This window comes from Thalassophryne amazonica, chromosome 15 (genome assembly GCF_902500255.1).
Source record: "Thalassophryne amazonica chromosome 15, fThaAma1.1, whole genome shotgun sequence".
NCBI classification, from domain to species: Eukaryota; Metazoa; Chordata; class Actinopteri; order Batrachoidiformes; family Batrachoididae; genus Thalassophryne; species Thalassophryne amazonica.
Window position 1 is genome coordinate 17,134,736 of NC_047117.1, and position 23,785 is coordinate 17,158,520.

Consider the following 23,785-nt stretch of genomic DNA (forward strand, 5'->3'; position numbering starts at 1 on the left):
ACACAGGGGCATAAACTTATAAGTATCTTAACTGGGAATAACTTAAAATATGGTAAAATCTGGAAAATACTGCTGGACCCCAGAGAGGTAAGCTCTCCAACAACCCTCACATGTCTAACTCACACTTACTATGTACTGCTTTTTTCCTCTCTATAACTTTCATTGCTTTCTAAAATTTCACTCGCTGACATAGACTTAGTTATGCTCTATCACTTCGTATATGTATGTAAAGATAGCATTCATCCTTATGCTGAAGGCTCTTTTAAACTGTATCTGCTCAAGTTCACCTTGAACTTGTAGCTTGACTGTGATCCCTCTGTTGTCACGTTGGATAACACAGTCAGTAAATGAAAGGCCACGATCTTACTTCTTGTATGGAACCTTTGAGAACACTCCAAATCTGACCACTGCAGTAACAACACCAAAGCTGTTTTTCAGCTTTGCTGTCACCTAAATAAAACTGATTGCAATATTGTGGCAGTAGATTCAGTTTGTTGTTACAGAATGTAGTCAGTTATGTACCAACAGTTCTGCAGGAGAAGGTCTTGGTGGAACAGCAAGAGGAGTCTCCATCATCTCCACAGGAGGGGGAGCTGGACTTGAAGTTACAATGCAGCGTTGATCTGGGACCATGAGTTCCACTGTGGATTTCACTGACTCAGGCTCTAGCTGTTTTGGGTTTTCAGGAACCAAGTGGACAGAAAGGAAGGCTGTCTGTGTTAGGGGACGACAGCATGTGAAGTTGTTTTTAGGAGATGGGGATGGGATTAAAGGGGATCCAGAGGTTTGGGGTTTTGGATGGGGGTCCAAATGAGAGTTGAGGTGAGCGGGTGGATCAGGGACGGTAACAGGGGTTATTTTAAGAGAAGAAACTTTACGATCTTGAGCATTTGTGTTAGTGGTGATTGCGGCACTACAGTTGCTAGTACTATGGAAGGCAGCGGACTGGTAATTCTGTTCAGCTGATGTAGGTGTGGTGTTCAAGGGATTTGTGCTATCCTCTGCCAATGAGTAAGATGTGCTGCTAATAGTGAGGGACTCCTTCAAAACAGCTTTTTCACTCCGAGTAAACATTCCTGGACTCAAGTCATTAGCAGGGATAATAAGTGAGCTGTAGGGTGGTGGGTTAGTGCCAGTTGGTGGAAAGTGGAAACTTTCTCTTCTAGGGGGTGGGGAAGGCACATGATTATCCTCCTTTTTGGTCAATAAAAATGCAACAGCCAACAATGTTAAAACAGTAAATAAAAACAAAAATCAGTCAGTGCAAAGCATGTCACAAATCAAGTTATTTCAAATTTAGATAGATAACTAGCTAGGTGTCTGTATGTATGTGATGAAATTGATGATCCTACTGAAAACCACTGGTTTATCTTTACACAGAACATAGAGTTTGTGTTGGAGATGTCACCTGTGTGGGTGACTTTTTATCCTGAAGGTTAGGTCTGACACTGCGGAAACCTTTGGCAGCAAGAGAAGAGCTGCAGGTGTCTCCATTTTTCAAGCCATCTGTTGCACTGCGGGATCGCCAGGAATCTGGGGATAAAGTTAATATTAGCGCCACATTACGCAGGACAGTGTTTATTTCCAAGGTGGTATATATTATTTCACGTATGTGCATGTGTCCCTGTGTGTTCAACAATCAAGGTTCTCCAGTGATTTTTTTTTTTCCAATGTACTTTAAAATACAGAGTTACAGCCCAGATAGGCTTTACTAGGTGTTCCATTCTCCAGAAAAATCCATTCTGCTACATCAAATTGTTAAGAGGTCACAAAAAAAAAAAAAAAAAAGCTGTAGCTGTGTAAGAACTGCTACAAATGGCCACTTACCTGAAGTATAATTAAGTGTGTCTGACTAAAAAGTTTAATTATTGGGATTAATGAAAAATAAATAAATATAGAGCCTTACCCAAGTCTGAAGAGTGAGAATCACTCCCTGAGGAACAACAACAGAAAGTAACAATAAGTGACCACAGCTGTGGATGCAGTCATGATCATTTCTGCTACATAGGGTTATACTTTAATATTGGTATTGGGGCATTTCCCCCCTAGGTCATTTCCCCCTGGGCTCCTCCCAAGGTCATCCCCCCCTCACCTGCTAATGTCGGCTGTCACCACCTGAACATCTGGGTGTTCTTGGATATACAAGGAACAACAATGAACAGAGTTGTTGCCCAGCAGCTGGGATGGGAGCCGGGCGAGCCTGCCCCACAACAACGCCAAGTGTATTGGGACACCACTCGCAGAACTCAAACCACTGTGGCCAACTACCAAGAGAGCCTTATTTACATGCATGGATGAATAGCAAACCTGCGCATCACCAGCGCCAGCTAGTGTAAGACACCTGACAATGATGGCACTGCAAATAGCATGTGGTTTCCGGAATCTAAACTGAACCTTTGTTGTCAGAGTGAAACAATGTTAAAACCCCCCACTTGAGAAAAAAAAAGTTCAACACAGAATCTTCCAGCAGTGTAAGCAGCCTGCAGTTCATTAAAAGAGGGAGCAGGCTAGCTGTCAAGTGGGCTTCTGTCTAGGAACAGCCACCAGGAACCAATTCAACTCTATTCACTTTATTTATACAGCACCAAATCATAAGTCATCTCAAAGCACTATGCACAAGTAAGGTCTTACATATGGCCACCCCACTGCATCAAGACAAAAGGTGCACTGTGCAGTTTCTAAAACTACAACCATGGAAATCTATAACTCCTTCAACATTTTAATGAGTGTCTTTGGGGTTTCCCTCAGTATAATTATTGCATGTTCACGCAATGTTCTGAAAACTGCCTGCTGCTGCAATTTTAATGATTGATGGATGTGAAGTGCAAGACATATTCAGTGATTTGGGAATTTTCATCAACACAATACTTTATTTGTCAAAAGTCAATGGTCTTACAAACGTGATGATATGTTGGAAAAGTAAGCCTTTCATTTAAGTGTAGAGCAGGTAGCTCAGGGGTTAAGGAGCTAAGCTGAAATATCTAGAGCTGGGTTTGATTCCTGCTTATGCTACCTGTCTGTGTCCTTGGACGAGGCTGAATATAATGGATTAATTTCTGGTGAATTTCCATAATCCATCTTCTGTAGAGATCAGATGCTTCATCTGTCTTGTCCCAGTCCACACTGGGAATTGGTCTTGGTTAGGGAAGTAACCCAAATCAGACTGGTGTCCCATCAAGGCAGAGCCATAGGCTGAATCTCAATTCTACCCCTTGGCCCTTCCCCATACCCCTTCCCTGTTTTACCCTAAACTGTGTCTTTTTTTATTCTTTTTATTTTACTTCTTTTACTTATTTATGTTTTAAATTTTTTATTGTGTTTTAATCTTATTTCATTTTGTTCTGCTTTTAAAGGATGTTTGTGAAGCGCCTTGAGGCGTTTAGTCGTGATTTGGCGCTATATAAATTAATAAATTATTATTGTTATAAATTATTTTAATTACTAATTAATTAATTACTAAATCAATCAATGATTAATCAAACAATATTAATTACTATTACACTATGTAACACAATTTTTGTTCCTGGCTTCTAAGTGTTATATTTCAACTGCTTATGTCTAAAGTCTATGGAAGAATGACTACATTCAGCACAAACTTTGATTTTATTTTTTTAATGTTCTAGAAAGTTCTAAAAGTTTCTTGAAATTTCTAGATAATTCTGGAAACTTCTAGAAAATTCTGGACAGTTCTAGCAGTTAAAGAATATTCTAGAAGACTACTCAGTAGCAGTGAAGGCGAATCGAGAATATTCTTGAAAACAGACAAATTTCAAAATATCATTGTCCTGATCACAGAAGCAACGTTTCTGTGGAATAACAGCTATTTCCTATTTATTTAAGGCATAACAGGTTAGGAAAACACACTGTGTACCCAGGAATAAAAACAAAAATAAAAATTTGTTACATAGTGTTATTAATTATTAGTATTAACATTAATCAATTACTAATGAATTAATTATTAATACTATTATTATAAATTACAAATTAATTAAATTAATTAACATGACATGATTGCGATGCATCGAAGAAATCTGCAACTTCTATTTCGTAAAAAGGATTATCAAACATAATAATAAAAAAGACCCTTCGGCTGCTCCCTTGTTTTTTCCACTCGAGCTCGCCACAGCAGGTCCAAGGGGGATCTGTATGTTGATTTGGTACAAGTTTTACACCGGATGCCCGTCCTGATGCAACTCCACATTACATGGAGAAATGCGACAGGGGTGGGGTTTGAACCTGGATCCTTCCGCACTGAAACCAAGCATATTAACCACTTGGCCACCACCTCTAACACTATCATAAACATAATAATACTGAAAGAAAAAACAGTAGGGAACAAACACAAAATCACAGAATGGCAAAAGGAATGGAAAGATTAAGGGGCTGGAAAAGCCAGAGAATATAGGTGGGTTCTTAGGCTAGATTTAGAGGCAGAAATGGAGGGGACGCATGTGACATTTGGAGGCAACTGTTATATATATACATATATATATATATACATATATATATATATATATACACTCAACAAAAATATAAACGCAACACTTTTGGTTTTGCTCCCATTTTGTATGAGATGAACTCAAAGATTTAAAACTTTTTCCACATACACAATATCACCATTTCCCTCAAATATTGTTCACAAACCAGTCTAAATCTGTGATAGTGAGCACTTCTCCTTTGCTGAGATAATCCATCCCACCTCACAGGTGTGCCATATCAAGATGCTGATTAGACACCATGATTAGTGCACAGGTGTGCCTTAGACTGCCCACAATAAAAGGCCACTCTGAAAGGTGCAGTTTTATCACACAGCACAATGCCACAGATGTCGCAAGATTTGAGGGAGCGTGCAATTGGCATGCTGACAGCAGGAATGTCAACCAGAGCTGTTGCTCGTGTATTGAATGTTCATTTCTCTACCATAAGCCGTCTCCAAAGGCGTTTCAGAGAATTTGGCAGTACATCCAACCAGCCTCACAACTGCAGACCACGTGTAACCACACCAGCCCAGGACCTCCACATCCAGCATGTTCACCTCCAAGATCGTCTGAGACCAGCCACTCAGACAGCTGCTGAAACAATCGGTTTGCATAACCAAAGAATTTCTGCACAAACTGTCAGAAACCGCCTCAGGGAAGCTTATCTGTATGCTCGTCATCCTCATCGGGGTCTCGACCTGACTCCAGTTCGTCGTGGGCAAATGCTCACATTCGCTGGCGTTTGACACGTTGGAGAGGTGTTCTCTTCACGGATGAATCCCCGTTCACACTGTTCGGGGCAGATGGCAGACAGCATGTGTGGCGTCATGTGGGTGAGCGGTTTTCTGATGTCAATGTTGTGGATCGAGTGGCCTATGGTGGCGGTGGGGTTATGGTATGGGCAGGCGTCTGTTATGGACGAAGAACACAGGTGCATTTTATTGATGGCATTTTGAATGCACAGAGATACCGTGACGAGATCCTGAGGCCCACTGTTGTGCCATACATCCAAGAACATCACCTCATGTTGCAGCAGGATAATGCACAGCCCCATGTTGCAAGGATCTGTACACAATTCTTGGAAGCTGAAAATGTCCCAGTCCTTGCATGGCCGGCATACTCACCGGACAAGTCACCCATTGAGCATGTTTGGGATGCTCTGGACCGGCGTATACGACAGCATGTACCAGTTCCTGCCAATATCCAGCAACTTCGCACAGCCATTGAAGAGGAGTGGACCAACATTCCACAGGCCACAATTGACAACCTGATCAACTCTATGCGAAGGAGATGTGTTGCACTGCATGAGGCAAATGGTGGTCACACCAGATACTGACTGGTATCCCCCCCAATAAAACAAAACTGCACCTTTCAGAGTTGCCTTTTATTGTGGACAGTCTAAGGCACACCTGTGCACTAATCATGGTGTCTAATCAGCATCTTGATATGGCACACCTGTGAGGTGGGATGGATTATCTCAGCAAAGGAGAAGTGCTCACTATCACAGATTTAGACTGGTTTGTGAACAATATTTGAGGGAAATGGTGATATTGTGTATGTGGAAAAAGTTTTAGATCTTTGAGTTCATCTCATACAAAATGGGAGCAAAACCAAAAGTGTTGCGTTTATATTTTTGTTGAGTATATATATATATATATATATGAATACATTTTAACTAGTTTACTGTGACTTATACTCTGGTGGGATTTATATAATGAAAAAACCAAAACAAAACATGCATTTCTTATTAATAATAACTACTTATATGTGGATTTCCAGGAATCTCAATGTAAACTCCAATAATAAAAGAATAAATGCCAATAATAAAGGTTCATTACAATAATGCACAAAAATCCAAAATTAATGTGCTGTTAAAAAAAAAAAAAAATCAAATGGACTTTTATTTGGTGGTCAAAACAAATACTGTGGCTGATGCGTATATTCCAAGCACTTAAGGTCAACGGACCTGTGTCATGTTAAATTCTTTCCCACAGAACTCTGGCAGCTGACAGCATCAGGAAGAACAGCACTTTAAATCCCGTGGTAACAGGAAAACCTGGATAATGTGCACTGAATATTTTGTGTGTCAGGGCAGAGGCAAAAGACATCACAAGAGCATGAAATATGAAAGCTATTAGAAAGGAAGAGTTCCATCAACAACTGGCTGATTCTGGAAACAAAACATGCTGAAAATGGGAAGCTGAAAGTAATGGATTCAGGGGGGAAAAATTAAACAGAATCCTGCATTCTAAACACTGTTCAAGCATACTGATGCAGTCACAACCTACTTGGATGCATTTCAAATTTACATGCTGACAGAGTGTAAACATGACTTTTGATGTATTCATATGTTGATGGTAGAAAAACAGCTTCCGTGCTGTAACAGCATAATAAGAAATGTCAACTGCAGTGGCACCCAGTAGATGATGAGGGAACACATGGTAATACTGCCGTGCTAATTAGCTATAACGCAAAATGTAACAAATAGGAAAACTCTGGCTCTGATTGTTGTTTAAATAATAATTTTTTTGTGATGTTGCACCTTAAAAAACACACACACAAAAAAACAAAAACAATTAAGTATCCCAAAAATCATATATGGTGGTATGTAGGCATCTGCATCTATTGCTTAGTCATTAACCGATTTTCCACATGGACCTGGTTATTTATGTAGAAAACAATCTACTACACATTAGGCACATTACTTTCTTAAATAATCTGTGACCAAAACCATAACCAAAAACAACTGTTGAGGTAGATGTACAAGGTTTATAAATCTTTAAAAATGCATACAAATTCATAAAGAAGTCAGCTTAAACAAGTATCTACCAACTGTGGATAAGTTATGATGCAAATTTTAAGTTTATAAATGCAGCCGAGTCATCAAACAACTTTCAAGCACACAAGAAATATAGTGCGACAGTGAAATGTTAAAACATAGCAAGCCCCCAAAAACACAGTCTTAACAACAATATCCATCAAAAACGCACTCCTAAAAGCACATGGTTGAAAAATGGAATGATGGGCCTGTGCACAAAATCTGCTATTGTTAGTATTACTTTAAATTAAAAGCATTTTGTATATTAAAAAAGACTTGGTCTTCAGAAAATGTTTTTCAAAAAGTAAATCTTGAAAAAGTCGGTTCTTATAATTAGGGTTATGTTATATTCATAAAGAACACTGTAATATTTAGGGGTATGAAGGAATGGAATTTATTACTGGACTGCATTATACTCACTTCAAATGAATGTTTTTTTAAGAAACTTGTAAAGCTGCATCTGTTGACACAATGAGCAATCTGGGTTTAACTTTTGATCATTTATAGACAATTGTTTTTGCCTATATAGACTGACCAGGTGTGATGATTAATTTGTTTGGAATTTGATTGATTGTTTTGTTTTAGTTTTTCCCTTTTTTATATTTTTGAATGCATTTCTGATTTATGTATATTGTGTTTGTAGACTGGTGTGGACCCCAGGAAGAGTAGCTGCAGCTAATGGGGATCCAAATAAATAAACAAATAAATATTCAGAATAATATGGTGCTACTCAAACACTGTCCCTGCAACACTATCATGTTTGACGTTACTCTAGATATCATTTACCAAGCCATGAAAGAAGATATCCATGTAACATACTATTTCATGAATGAAATAAACACAGGTTAGGTTTGGGAGTATACAGTGCATCACTGCATCTACTACACTACTGAACTGCCCTGGGTCTTGGTTGGCAACCACTAACACAGATCACCAGTCCAGCCGTACCTCCTGAAAGTGGTCTATTTGCTGCAGTGCATCAAAGGGCCAAATTTCTGTAGCTGATGTTCACTCACAATGCAAATAGTATGCCTCATCTGACACACTGTTACTTTTTTCTTTCAACAACATTTTTATGGCCATATGCGAGATCCTCCAGAGAATCCTTGTATCAAAGTCATACAGTCACTGACTTGGACTTTTGTGCTCCTACAAAGGTTTCAGCATAACCAAGCATAACCACCTTACTCTAGTGTCCTCAAAATCTCAAAGGCCAATGTCCTCAAGACATGAATGTCATTGTCGAGGTAAGTGACTCTTTCAAAAAGTTCAACACTTTCAATATAAACTAGGGCTGCAGCTATCGATTATTTTAGTAATTGAGTATTCTATCGATTATTCTGGAGATTAACTGAGTAATCGGATAAAAAGTACTTGTGCGTTTTTAAACATCATCACCAGTCCAGGGCTCTCCCTAAGCAATGGCACAATATCGCTGCACCATTACGCAGATTGTCAAATTTAGTGTATCCCTTTCTGTTTTCCTGGGTAATTATTTTTTCATGTCTTTACAAGTTTTGGAGCTTTCCAGGTGTCAGGAGTTCAGCTCAGCCCTCCCCTGACACCGGACTGTAAGCGCAGGCGATCAGTGTCCTCAGTCAGTCAGGCTGCATGTGAACATGAGCACAGCCTGTGAAAAACTGGTCTCTGGAGTGCAGCTTTTCGACAAAAGCCACAATGATAAATCTACTCTGCACCCTGTCGATGAAAACTTGACTTGAAATGCACGTAGAGGGCCGAGTCTATTCGCCCAGCGGCCGGGGATGCAAAGCCATGTCAAAATGTCTATTTGCCCAATCGTCCGCTGAATAAGGCACCATGGTCGGGCTAAAGTCTTGACAATTTGCTAAAATGGTGATGGGATGTTGATGGACTGGGTCCCTGCGTGAATTTTTCTTTTAAACCTTCTTTCTCCGCAATTTAGATGGAGGTTGAACAAGCAAGCCTCACAGTCACTGTTTTTTTTTTTTTTTTTATTTAAGTTACCATGTTTGTGAAGTGTTGTGTGTTGCCCAAACAAGCAAAAAGAGTGTACATCTGCTGAGAGGATCTGCTTTCAGAGACTTGTCAGTGTGGCCGGAGACAGAGCTGTGACTCGCACGGTGTGAGGGGAGTGCTCAGCCCCTCACGCCGGGCAGAAAGAGACAGCAGCAAACTTCGACTGTATCTGGCCTCCGGGTAAATAGTCACTCCCCACGCAGAGTGGAGTGCAATCAGACTATAGAGGGTTTTCAATCACGTTACCGATTAGTTATGTCTCCATTGTGGACTACTACGATGCTGGCGCATGAAAGAAAATGGAGAGGATGAAAGCTTATTACGAGCCTTTAAATCCTTGAGCTAAAGCTGTTTATCGTGATCGATGTGTAGCAGTTGGTTCAGTGGATCCGTATGTTATAAGGGATAGTGAATTTAATGACGATGTAACGAAGTGGCTGGCGGTTTTACAGCGTAAACTTAATACGGCCAGAACCAAGCAGACCACCCGTAAATCCATCGTAGGAAAAGCTCAGAGGAAGCAGCTGGCAACCAAAATCGCCCAGAAGAGCACTCCGGCTACCGTCAGTGTGAAGAAGCCTCACCGTTACGGGGCGGCACCATGGCACTGAAAGAGATCCGCCGCGATCATCCACCGAGCTGCTGATCCGCAAGCTGCTGCCCAGGTAAGCCTCACCGGCCTCCTGCAGGGCATCACAGCAGAGCTCTGAAAGCGGACGTCGGTCTTGAAATCCTGAGCGATTTCTCTCACCAGGCACTGGAAGGGCAGCTTACGGATCAGTAACTCGGTGGATTTCTGGTAGCGGCGGATCTCTGTCAGCGCCACAGTGCCGGCCCTGTAACGGTGAGGCTTCTTCACACCGACGGTAGCCGGAGCACTCTTCCGAGTGGCTTTGGTAGCCAGCTGCTTCCTGTGAGCTTTTCCTCCGGTGGATTTATGGGTGGTCTGCTTGGTTCTGGCCATATTAAAGCTTCCTTCAGATCTGCTCTGCCTATTCTGCTTAGCCAGGACTCTCTGTGTCGCTTAGAAAGCGCGTAACACTCTGCTTGATGCACAATAACTGCTGGCAGCCTGTAAAATGAGCAACCTGTCTCATTTTTATCACCTGTCTGAACAACTGATGACAGCACAAAAGTTGACCATTGCTGAAGCTTCTGCAATTGTTCACTAAATGCACGTAATGTATCACAGCGGCCACTGTGTCGTAATCCATAATGGCCGCAGGGGTGCAAAATCACGTGACCGATACATCACATGAAAACCCTCTATTTCAGATGATCAGTGTGGACTGTCTTTCTCTTAAAAGGCTTTATTTTACTCTGTGTGACACATTGGAAAGCTGTAGCTTTTGGTTCTACATTGATTAGCTTTTACACTGCTTATGCATGCCCTTGTCTTCTTCTGTTTTGCTTCTGGGGATGTTACAGTGCCACACACAGGCCTGGCATATGTACTACAATGTTAAACAGAGCTTTGAGGCACAGAATTTGCCTCAAACATTTTTTGTAATCGAATTATTCAAGTTACTCGACTAATCATTTCAGCCCTAATATAAACAAATACTGCACACTTCTGGTGGGTCTGTTCACAAAAACACAGAAAGCCAAAATCTCATATTTGAGCCAGGACAATCACAAACTTAGGCAGAATTTTAACACAGTATGGACTCTGTCTTTTATTCCCACACAGTGCCAGATCAGAACAGTACAAGAGGATATATGACTTTCAGTGCAAGTACAGAAGGAGATACTGAAAAGAAAGAAACACCTGCTTCACTCCCTGCTCCACACTGCCAACAGCTAAATGGAGTTTTAGTTAGCAACACACTGACTAGTTAAACTTACCTTGCACTTTGCGCCAACATGGTTGTCTGCACTGACCGTTACACTCAGCATACATTTGAAGTGGCTGGTGTTTTTAGTATTTTGTTGTGTGCTTTTGTTATACTGTGTTAAACTGCAGTGTGTATGTGAGAGTTAGTACCTGTGGCTAGATTGGGTGAGCTCTGGACTCTCTTCATGGGGGAGAGCATGAGTGACAAGGCCACAGTTTTGCGAGCGTACCCTCCGCTGTCTGAGGAATCATAGCCAGGCAGGTGTTCACAGAGGCAGAACATGCACATGCATTTACTCGCACACATGAAAACATCAACGCACAATGCAAACAGCCAGAAAAGAAAAAGAAAAGTGGAGGCAAAGCACATGCAATACAACAGCCTGATGCTTTGTGCAATAGAGCAAATTAAATTTAATTTTATGTGGTTCTATAGCAGGGGTGAGCATAAAGGGCCAAGACGATACAGGTTTGACTTGCTGGCGGTCACCTCAGCAGGTGACTTCACAGATGATCTGGGCCCGTATCCATGAAGCACCCTAAGGCTAAAAGTAGCTCCTAGTGACGCTATTCTAAGAAAAATCTTATAATTCCTCAAATTCTTAGACATTTCTTAGTATCTTCCCTTGGTAAGGTAAATGTTCACAAAGCACCTTCGGTCTTAAGAGAGCTCTTAAGGATCCAAACTGTTAAGAGTAGGGAGGAGGACTTTTAAGAAGCCAAGAGTGTCTTAAGCAGAGAAGATGGTGGAAAAGACAGAGAGGAAGGAGAGATATTCACTGTATGTTGAATGACAGTGATTCAGTAACATGCTACCGGCTTGATCGTACAGAGATAACGTTTGTGGTTGACTTCATCATTAATGAGCTTACTTTTCCCACGCAGCGTAGTAACGTAATAACGCCCGAGATGAAGTTCATCACAACATTGCAATACCTGGCTATGGGAAAAATGTAAATTGCATGTAAATACATATGTGTGTTTTTAGTATAAATAAATATATCCTAATGTTATATTTGTACATAGAGATTTTCATTGCAGGATTTTATACTTATAGCTACTTATACCTTTTGGGTTTTTTTTGTTTGGTTGTTTTTTTTACTTTGCTTGCATTGACACGGGAGAAGCGCTCTCTAGTGTCACTGTACACTTTGAATAATGACAATAAAGGGCTTCTATTCTAAACTAACATTCATACAATTATTAATATCAAATCCAGACTCTCACTGGAAGCTACAGGAAGTGTTTAGAGGCTGTTATTTCTGCAAAAGGAGGATCTACTAAATATTGATGTATTTTTTCTGTTAGGGTGCCCAAATTCATGCACCTGCCTAATTTTGTTTAAAGAATTATTAATACACTTTCTGTAAATCCTATGAACTTCATTTCACTTCTCAAATATCACTGTGTTTGTCTGCTATATGATATATTTAACTGAAATTACTGATCCAAACAACCAATGAGTTATAAAGGAAAATCATGGAAATCATCAGGGGTGCCCAAACTTTTACATACAACTGTACCAGCGCTTCTCACACTCGCCGCTTGTTCTTTTCAGGTATCCTTAAGAAATGATTCGATGTGCTGATATCAATAGTCTTTTTACTTAATGATTCCCTTATCGGTCCTTCAGAGTGGCCATTGTTTTTGAGGGTGTTTTGAAGTGTGAACCAATGAAGCAATGCTTCGATCCGCTGGCTCTTGGTTTGTTTTATTTCACTTTTTCCCCACTAAAACCCTAAAGAGCATATGTCTGTGAGTAATATATACCCTTTTATGTTAAACCAACCCTATTATGGCCTTCTGAAACAGTTGATAGATGTATTTTATAATTTAAAATGGGACAGATGCTAACGCGTTAGCATGTTTATGGCATTTTCAATGTTAAAGTTAGCATTAGCTGTTCGCATCTCAGCACGTTTGTGTGCATTTGTTTTCCGAAAAATAATTAATGGCTCAGTGTTTGCTGTCGTAAAAGAGTCAAATGTATTAAAATCGTAATTTTTTATTTATTTCTATTTATATATTAATAATAATAATAGAACAGCAGCAATAATAGTAATAACTTTTGAGAAGCGGCAAGCCCGCTTCTTAACCCCTCTCAAAGCCATTAAATATGTCAATCGTTTGTCACTTTTGTGTGGATTAAAGTCAGCAACTGGGATTCTGGTCTTGTTGCAGTCAAGAAACAAGAATCGTTGGCACAGCTGCAAACGCTGTGTGGCTCTCTGCCGAGAGAGTCTGGTCAGAGTAAATAACTTCAAAATTAATTGCCGCTTTAAATAAAATGACACCTCTTTCCAAACGCAGTAATACTGTAATTCTTTATGAATTACATCCTGACGTGCAGCACAGCCAGCTGCAACAGTTCAGCTCAGATGTATGGAAAGACATTCATGCCAATAATGTCTGAAAGGAAATACTTTTGACAAAAACTACAGATTTTGTTTATTTTTATTTATGTTCAGAGATCAAGGAGCCACCATGTAGAGTTTATTTATGTCCAGAGTTTAAGGATCCAGTGACCAATTTCATATTTATTTACTTTAAGACTCAATAAAATGTTGTTGACACAGAAAACCTGTAAAGCCTACTTTTAGTACACAGAAAATTCACAGGAGGTATCGATAAGGGAATCGGATCGATAAGCGGAATCAATAATGGTATCGATAGATAAAATCTTATCAATACCCATCCCTACCGAACAATTACCAGCAGGGAGAGTAAACATAATAAGATAATCAATATAAATAGTGCGTTTGGATCCACGGGCTCTAGATTGAGTAGTCTTTATAAAATAGGCAGCTGACCTTTTTCAAGGGTGGTAATAAATTATGTAAAGTTTCTATAATGAGTTGGAATGATGTGAGAGTCCAGAATGTTTGTTAGAACCTTAGATCAACAGTTTTTAGAAGAACTCAACCCTTTTTCCTGTTAATTACATTATGTTATGTTAATTTACTGTCTTAATGTATTTAGGAATTGTTTAGGTTCTTGTTATCATATACAGTGTTAATATTATCATTATTTTTATTATTATCTATATCTTATTTTATTATTACTTCTATTTTGTCACCTGATTTTTAAATGGACCACAATGGAAATAAGTGTTTTCACTTTGTGTCATGCATGTATTTTTAATGTATTTACAATTATATTATGTACTTACACTGAACTTACTGAATAAACCACGCACACACACATATACATACATATACAGAGAGAGAGAGAGAGAGAGAGAGAGAGAGAGAGAGAGAGAGAGAGAGAGAGAGAGAGAGAGAGAGAGAGAATCAGCATGCAAATGAGGTACATTCAAACATTTTCAAGGTGTGTAACAATTCATTTAGTTTTGCTGGGTTTCATCATCATGACCTTAAATTATTTTCACGATTACATATCTTAATGGAATTCAGCTTATATGAGGTCTATTAGAAAAGTATCCGACCTTATTATTTTTTTCAAAAACCATATGGATTTGAATCATGTGATTGCGTCAGCCAAGCTTGAACCTTCGTGCGCATGCGTGAGTTTTTTCACGCCTGTCGGTTGCATCATTCGCCTGTGAGCAGGCTTTGAGTGAGGAGTGGTCCACCCCTCTCGTCGTTTTTTTCCATTGTTTAGGAATGGCTCAGAGACTGCCGCTTTGCTTGATCAAAATTTTTTCAGAAACTGTGAGGGACATCCAAGTGGACACCATTCGAGAAATTCAGATGGTTTTTGGTGAAAGTTTTATGGGCTTCAAAGAGATTACGGAGTGTTACTGTAGCTTTAAGGACGGCCCAGAGCGACTGGTGGTGCGCCGCGCTCCGAATCCGCCATCGACAGGCTGAGCGACCATTTCATTTCTAAACGGATGGCTGTATGGATCCGTGACCAACGTGTGCAATTTCTGTGGTTATCACAAGAGCTGGACATCAACCATTTTCCGGCAGATTTCACTTTTAACAAGAGATTTTGTCATGGAAAGCCGAGCGGAGGCTTCGCGTGTCACGATGGATTTGCTACTGGAACGAGACAAAACCACCTCCGTTTTGGTCTCACAGGATGGGTTTGAGATGGCGTTCAGACAGCTGTCGGTGGTTTTTGCATCGAGTGATTATCCGAGAAATTGTGGATGTGCCTGGACATGCCAGAACACGTCCTGTGAGGCTTCATCACGGTGTTGCTTTGCGCCATGCGGCACTGCCGCGACGCGCGGAATTCCTCCGCACGTCTGTCTCAATGTGCCGAAAAAGTGCTGATGTCCACGTCTTTTCACAATTCCTGTGCTAGTCAGACGGCGTCCCGGATAAAACACAGCGTCCAGTTTGGAAATGAACGGCACAATCCACTGTTACAGGAGTTTTTGTCATGGAAAGAGGAGCAGAGGCTTCGCGCGTCACCATTCATAACTAGGAGCTCAGAGCGCATTTGTTTTGTTTTTTTATTTCTCTTTACCATTTTGTGACAACCAATCACAGCTCTTACAGAACTGTGTCATACCTAGCAATGGTGTCAACCCCGCCTCCACACAAAGATAAAGGTTTCTGTCCCCTCCTTGCTCAGAGTTGCTCTCAGACAGTTCTTGGATCCCTCTTAAGCTACAACCCCTGGCAAAAATTATGGAATCACCGGCCTCAGAGGATGTTCATTCAGTTGTTTAATTTTGTAGAAAAAAAGCAGATCACAGACATGACACAAAACTAAAGTCATTTCAAATGGCAACTTTCTGGCGTTAAGAAACACTATAAGAAATCAGGAAAAAAAATTGTGGCAGTCAGTAAGGGTTACTTTTTTAGACCAAGCAGAGGGAAAAAAATATGGAATATGGAATCACTCAATTCTGAGGAAAAAATTATGGAATCATGAAAAACAAAGGAACGCTCAAACACATCACTAGTATTTTGTTGCACCACCTCTGGCTTTTATAACAGCTTGCAGTCTCTGAGGCATGGACTTAATGAGTGACAAACAGTACTCTTCATCAATCTGGCTCCAACTTTCTCTGATTGCTGTTGCCAGATCAGCTTTGCAGGTTGGAGCCTTGTCATGGACCATTTTCTTCAACTTCCACTAAAGATTTTCAATTGGATTAAGATCCAGACTATTTGCAGGCCATGACATTGACCCTATGTGTCTTTTTGCAAGGAATGTTTTCACAGTTTTTGCTCTATGGCAAGATGCATTATCATCTTGAAAAATGATTTCATCATCCCCAAACATCATTTCAATTGATGGGATAAGAAAAGTGTCCAAAATATCAACGTAAACTTGTGCATTTGTTGATGATGTAATGACAGCCATCTCCCCAGTGCCTTTACCTGACATGCAGCCCCATATCATCAATGACTGTGGAAATTTACATGTTCTCTTCAGGCAGTCATCTTTCTCTTCAGCATCATCATCTTGCCCAATGCAGATTCGAGATTCATCACTGAATATGACTTTCATCCAATCATCCACATTGCTTTTCCTTAGCCCATTGTAACCTTGTTTTTTCTGTTTAGGTGTTAATGATGGCTTTCGTTTAGCTTTTCTGTATGTAAATCCCATTTCCTTTAGGCGTTTTTTTACAGTTCGGTCACAGACGTTGACTCCAGTTTCCTCCCATTCGTTCCTCATTTGTTTTGTTGTGCATTTTCAATTTTTGAGACATATTGCTTTGTTTTCTGTCTTGACGCTTTGATGTCTTCCTTGGTCTACCAGTATGTTTGCCTTTAACAACCTTCCCATGTTGTTTGTATTTGGTCCAGAGTTTAGACACAGCTGACTTTGAACAACCAACATCTTTTGCAACACTGCGTGATGATTTACCCTCTTTTAAGAGTTTGATAATCCTCTCCTTTGTTTCAATTGACATCTCTCGTGTTGGAGCCATGATTCATGTCAGTCCACTTGGTGCAACAGCTCTCCAAGGTGTGATCACTCCTTTTTAGATGTAGACTAACGAGCAGATCTGATTTGATGCAGGTGTTAGTTTTGGAGATGAAAATTTACAGGGTGATTCCATAATTTATTCCTCAGAATTGAGTGAGTCTATATTTTTTTCCCTCTGCTTGGTCTAAAAAAGTAACTGTTACTGACTGCCACAATTTTTTTTTCCTGATTTCTTATAGTGTTTCTTAAAGCCAGAAAGTTGCCATTTGAAATGACTTTAGTTTTGTGTCATGTCTGTGATCTGCTTTTTTTCTACAAAATTAAACAACTGAATGAACATCCTCCGAGGCCGGTGATTCCATAATTTTTGCCAGGGGTTGTAGGATTCCTTGCCAGGGAATCTTAGGCTAAGTTAGGAGCTCTTTGAGTTGCTTTGTGGATACAGGCCCAGGACTTTATGTTCTTAAAGGAGCTCATCAGTAAAACAACCTACTGTGGTGATCAGTTGCAAGGAAAACCTGCACTGCCTTGCCTCTTCATAGGACACTACTGCCCACCTTTGTTCTATAGCAATCAGATAGCAGTTCCCACACCTTAATCACACAAAGTATTTAGGAACTAATGTACAGCACAACTACAAGTTTTGCAAGACTAGAGCTGAACTGCCACCTTTGTTAATTCTAAACCCAGAGGTGACAGTCTTCATAAATGCTGATTCACAGTTTTTCTTCACTGAATGTCCTTGGACTTAAACAGATTTAAATGTCGGCTGTAAAAATTTGTGAATCAGCTTTCATGGATCCTAAATGAGCAATTTACAATTAAGCTAGCATGCAGTATTTAGAGTTTTCATATCTGAGCAAAGCTCTCTGTGATGCTTGATGGTAAAAATGCATTCAGTTTGTATAATTCCTGTGCTGTCATTTGTTGTTTTGTGCATCTCTTGACCACAGTGTCTTGTGACAAAGCTATTTTTGAACTGTAAATACAAGCAAAGATGAGGCAAGCCACCACAGCCAACCCCATACTGTTGTGTGGTGTGTGTGTGTGCGCGCGCGTGTGAGAGAGAGTGTGGAGGAACCGAAAGCCGGATTACTCATCAATGTCTCTTTGGCAGGAATCCATACTTTATTTAGGATGGTTGCCAAGCAGAGGACAGAGATTTGGAAATGTATTTATGAGTGAGTCGTACATCAGTGTGTTAAAATCAACAGGCTTATTACAAATGCTTTCAGTCACAATACCCGAGGCCTAAAATGGACTAACACCCAAGTGGTGAAACAGGTTCAGGGTTAGAGTTACAGACTGCCTGTGTGAACACTAGCACACGTAGTGCCTTTGAAAATAACAAAATGGCCTGAATTAGTCTGACATTTTAACTGTGTATAATGATGGGACACTGTACTGTTGATTCAGAACAATCTCACGTATGGTGTGTGAGTGTTTGCCTGCCCCCTACCTGTATTCATACTGGATAGCACTTCCAAATGATCTTCTGGAGGTAGACACACTTCCCTACAAAACACAAATAAAGTATTCATGTATTTCTGTACTAACCAACATCTGATGATCCATGCTGGTTCACAGTATACTTGAGCTATACTGCCAAGAACAACAAATATTGCTGATTGCTGTGTTCACCTTAATGACGTCACTTTTTCCCCCTACATTTGAGCAAATATTTTCCTTCATTATTTTTACTTTCTACTACAACACCTGCTGAAGGTGCACAGGAGAATACCAGGAATACCTCAGAGAAATCCAGGCAATCTTTCTGATAGTACTTTGGTTAGATTAGGTTTAATTCAATCCAGCAAATTACATTAGAATTCATCATAAAATTATCAAATACCAAGAACACAAGAATAGATAACACACAGGAAACAGGCAGACAAAAAACAGCAATATTTTCAGCAGTGTTTTCCCTGATCATTGCGAAAAATCAATTATATCTGATGCTACAAATTACACTCATTATAGTTTACCGTGAAATAATTATTCCCTTTGTAGAAATATGCACAACAACCATGCCTTGATACACATTTAAATGATGATTTAAGGCACAGTTTATGTAACAATAATTAACTGAAAGAAATTGCTGGGTGGGTGGAGGGGAGCAGGGCAAAATCAACAGCTTCAGCAGATATTCTTGGAAATCTTTATTTACAAACTGTGTCCCAGTCCTGTGATTCATGACTGTCTGTGATTGTTGTGTTCAGGTGATGCTATGGAAAAAAAAAATTTGAGGTACCTGAGCACCTATGTTATTGAATATTACTGTTAATGCATTCAAAACAATGTACGTATTAATGTATAAATCATTTCAGTTCAGTACTGAATTCATTGTGTGAGAGTATATGTATACTTGCTCATCCATTTGAAAATATTTAGTTGACTGTATGCAGACATGTTGCATTTGTTTTACTCATCCATAACCCGTGTTAACAAAATATGAGGACAAGATTTGGCCTGTGCAGAGCATGGGTAATACTGATTATTGCTTACTTGAAAGATCATGAATATTCTGGGGTAGCGAATTTAAGAATTCAAGGCACTACGTGTGCTAGTGTTCACACAGGCAGTCTGTAACAAATTCAAGAATTTGCTACCCTGCGGAATGTGAATATGCAATATAAAAATGAATTCTGTCATTTAATAAAAAAAAAAAAACATCTACCAATGACAGTTTTATTTCACAATGTTACTAACCAAAATGAAGAGCGCTAATGAAATAGTTCCTCACTAATTTTCTTACTAAAGCATTACTGTGTTGAACAGTATAAACATTACATTCACTCAATAACTGAAACCACGGTCTGACAGAACATCCATCAAACATGCTTGATGGTCCCCGTCTATGAAACCATTTAATGGTGTCACTAAAACAAAAAAAAAGTATTTGCAGAACACTGCTGTGATACAGACGTCCATGTTAAGTTAAGTGTGCCCACAACATCCCAGCTGATTGATATATAGACACCTATTCTTAGAATTGTTGTAGCAGGGTGCAGTTTTGATCTGAATGGGACAAATTTAAAAAGTATGTCTCACAGTCTATGGCATTGCTTTGTACTGTGTGTGTGTGTGTGTCATCATGAAAGCTAACGTCTATGGCAGACATTACCAATAGCCAGCAGTGGCTGCAGCAGGGATTTCTTTCTTTCTCTCTCTCACTCTCTCTCACTCACACACACATCTGGCATGTAAATTACAAAGAGAGACTTTGCTAAACTTGGCTTCACACACAGTAACTGTTGGCTCTAAAATTACTGAACCAAGCTGAAATATGTTTGACATGACTTCACCATATTAATGACAAAATATGTGACACAAAGTCACAAGATATACGAGTTTGGTCCTGTTGTTAGTGTGCAAATATAACTTAAGTCTTTATTTGCGGCTGATTGATTTTAATAATGCATGCATGCATTGCACTGTCAATTTAACATTTTAAAACTATCTAAAATGCAACGATATGTCATCTGTACAATGCAGCAGCAATTACAGTCCTTTTAAGAGCTACAGTTGTACGTAAACGTTTGGGCACCCCTGATGATTTCCATGATTTTCCTTTATAAATCATTGGTTGTTTGGATCAGCAATTTCACTTAAATATATCATATAGCAGACAAGCACAGTGATATTTGAGAAGTGAAATGAAGTTTGTAAGATTTACAGAAAGTGTGCAATAATTCTTTAAACAAAATTAGGCAGGTGCATAAATTTGGGCACCCCAACAGAAAAAAAAAAAAAAAAAAAAAAAAAAAAATCAATATTTAGTAGATCCTCTTTCTGCAGAAATAACAGCCTATAAAACACTTCCTATAGCTTCCAATGAGAGTCTAGATTCTGGTTGAAGGTATTTTGGACCATTCATCTTTACAAAACATCTCCAGTTCAGTCAGGTTTGTTGGTTTCCGAACATCGACAAGCCGCTTAAAATCACACCACAGATTTTCAATAATATTCAGGTCTGGGGACTGAGATGGCCATTCCAGAACATTGTACTTGTTCCTCTGCATGAATGCATTAGTAGACTTTGAGCAGTGTTTGGGGTCGTCTTGTTGAAAGATCCAGCCCCAGAGCAACATCAACTTTGTCACTGATTCATGAACATTGTTCTCAAGAATCTGCTGATATTGACTGGAATCCATGTGACCATCAACTTTAACAAGATTCCCAGTACCTGCACTGGCCTCACAGCCACACAGCATGATGGAACCACCTCCAAATTTTACTGTAGGTAACAAGTGTTTTTCTTGGAATGCTGTGTTCTTTTTTCTGCCATGCATACCGCCCCTTGTTATGTCCAAATAACTCAATTTTATTTTCATCAGTCCATAGCACCTTATTCCAAAATGAAGCTGGCTAGCGGACGAAGCAGTGGTTTTTTTTTTTTGTTTTTTTTTTTTAAACAGAAACACACTGCTTCACTATAAATGCACAGTAAGTCTATTTCACATCATCAGCGTGGACTGTCTTTCTCTGAAAAAAAGGCTTTATTTACTCTGTGTGTCACGTTGGAAAGCTGTAGTTTTTGTGCTAAATGGATTAGCGCTTACACGGCTTAAGTGCATGCTCTAGTAGTCTTCTGTTTTTTTCTGGGGATGTTACACCACCACACACAGGCCTGGTATATGTACTACAAAGTTCAACGAAGCGTCAAGGCCCAGAATTTGCCTCAAAGATTTTTTTTGTAATCGAATTATTCGAGTTACTCGACTAATCGTTTCAGCCCTCGTCAGATCTTAATTATCTAAAAGCTAAGAAGTGGCTCAGGAAGCTGTATTTTTTCTGCTTTATTGCCCCTTTTACAGGTTTTACAGTAAAGCCTTCTTCTAACTACAGTTTAACACTTGGACAGTTTGTTGAGCAAATTGAGGAAAAGTTTAAGTATCAAAAGCAGCTTTACTCAAACATTATTTCAGTGATTCACCAAAGCTGCTCTTCATAGCCTCAAATGCTGCTGATGATCAACTCAACATGCCATTGCTGTTTCCAGATATGCCAAATAACACTGACATCAGATCTGACACAGTGATTTGTATCGTGTCTCCCTCGGCTCATGAACTAATATTCAAAGGTATAACCAGAAACCAGACTTCTGAGTTCACACAGTCGTAAACACATGTATTCTCTGACTAGTTTGACTAAAACCCTTTCTGAAATGCTCACAAATTGCGGCGTAATCCTACTGAAATATTTTATATATTATTTAAACATTTTTGTACATTTAGTGAATGGTTCCTGGTTCAAGACCACCCCTGCCCCATTGTCCATGTAATGTGAAGTTGTGTCAGGAAGGGCATCGTGGGTAAGACGTGCCAAATAAACATGCAGAACCATATCAGAAATTACTATTGGAAAATAAGTTGATAATTAGCTAATATTCTTAAATAAAAAGTTAATTGTGTATGCATGCTTTACCTTTAAAGGAGACCTGCATTGAAAAAAAATGCAGTCAGATTTTTTGAACAAAAAATGACTTACATTTACACATGAGATCCTTCTGAATGTAGTAAAGTAAATCTGCAAGCCCAGATCTGTCATTCAACGGAGAAATCTTCATTTGAAAATGACAAATTTACAGCTAACATTTAGCCCTCCGCAAACTGTCCCTCTCATCATGGACGCTGCCGGGACGTCACGGACAAGACCCTCTCCCAGCATGCATTGCGCCAATTGTAATTTGTGGATTTACGTCAGTTTGCATCTGCACCTTTTTCTTGTCTTATACGGAAGGATCTACTTTTTTTAAAACTTCATATTGTCTTGCGGCACGTTTGGCGAGTACACATTTCTTTTATTTGTGCTTGAAAATTATTTTGGGGGACTTTTTCATACGCCCATTTGACTGAGTGGTGTCACATTGAAAATCTACTGTCTTTCGCCTCCGGTACCGTCACGGGGTACGGAGGCAGGACCCGCAAAGAATCCAAGTCATTAAAAAGTTATAAACCTCTCTCAGCGGCCACGGAGCTCTGCAGCTCCGATTACCGAGACGTGCGGCGCTGCGGAAAGTCTGTCCTTGCAGCAACAGGTGTCACCGGCCGCTCGCATCAAAACAGCGAGCGTATTCTCTGGACTTATGCCAAGTTGGCGGCACCTCCATTCAGTAGAGAGGGACATGGTGCTGGCTGCACAACAGACACGGGCGATGTGAGTGGCCCGCTTCTGCGTTTACCGAGCACGATTCGGTAAGCGCAGTGGAGGCAGAAAGCAAGGCGTCGGTGAAGAACGGCGCCCGCTGTCGATGTCGTTGCTGATCTGAGCACACAGATCTGTATCTCACATTCATTGCAGCTTACTTTTGGATGTTGAAACCAGGACGTGTATAAGTAACATTACTAACAGATAAAATCAATTTCAATGCGGGATCGGACTGAAGGCGGGAGCGCGTCGTCTTGTCCCTGACGTCATGGAAATGATACAGCTGTACAAACTGTTTTCACAGAGGGCTAAATTTTAGCTGCAAATTTGTCATTTTTAAACGAAGATTTCTCTGCTGAATTACAAATTTGGGCTTACAGATTTACTTTACTGCATTCACAAGGGTTTTATAAATACATATCAGCTATTTCTTTCTGAAATCTGACCACATTTATTTCAGTGCAGGTCTTTCAATACAGCCTGGCTGCAATCAGCTGTTCGCTACTTAAATTCTCTCAACAGTTTTTGAATAAATTCCAAAGTCCCTCTCACAGGCTGATTGACAGAGAAGGACATGTCCACAAAATACAACATAACTCCAGACATCTCCACATTTTCTCATGGATGGTTCGTTCACGTGCGCAGCTCGCG

At 39.8% G+C, this 23,785-nt stretch overlaps 1 protein-coding gene across 1 annotated transcript in view; it reads right to left on the reverse strand.

Moving 5' to 3' along the window:
* sorbs2a (sorbin and SH3 domain containing 2a) overlaps nt 1-23,785 on the reverse strand; it is a 141,537-nt gene that overhangs the window by 80,828 nt on the left and 36,924 nt on the right. Inside the window, exons 3-7 of the mRNA XM_034187772.1 lie at nt 18,444-18,499; nt 11,279-11,368; nt 1,907-1,933; nt 1,409-1,533; nt 523-1,194 (exon numbers count right to left, since the gene is read on the reverse strand). Coding sequence (XP_034043663.1) covers nt 523-1,194; nt 1,409-1,533; nt 1,907-1,933; nt 11,279-11,368; nt 18,444-18,453 — 924 coding nt within the window. The 5' untranslated portion in view covers nt 18,454-18,499. The remainder of the gene's footprint in view (nt 1-522; nt 1,195-1,408; nt 1,534-1,906; nt 1,934-11,278; nt 11,369-18,443; nt 18,500-23,785) is intronic.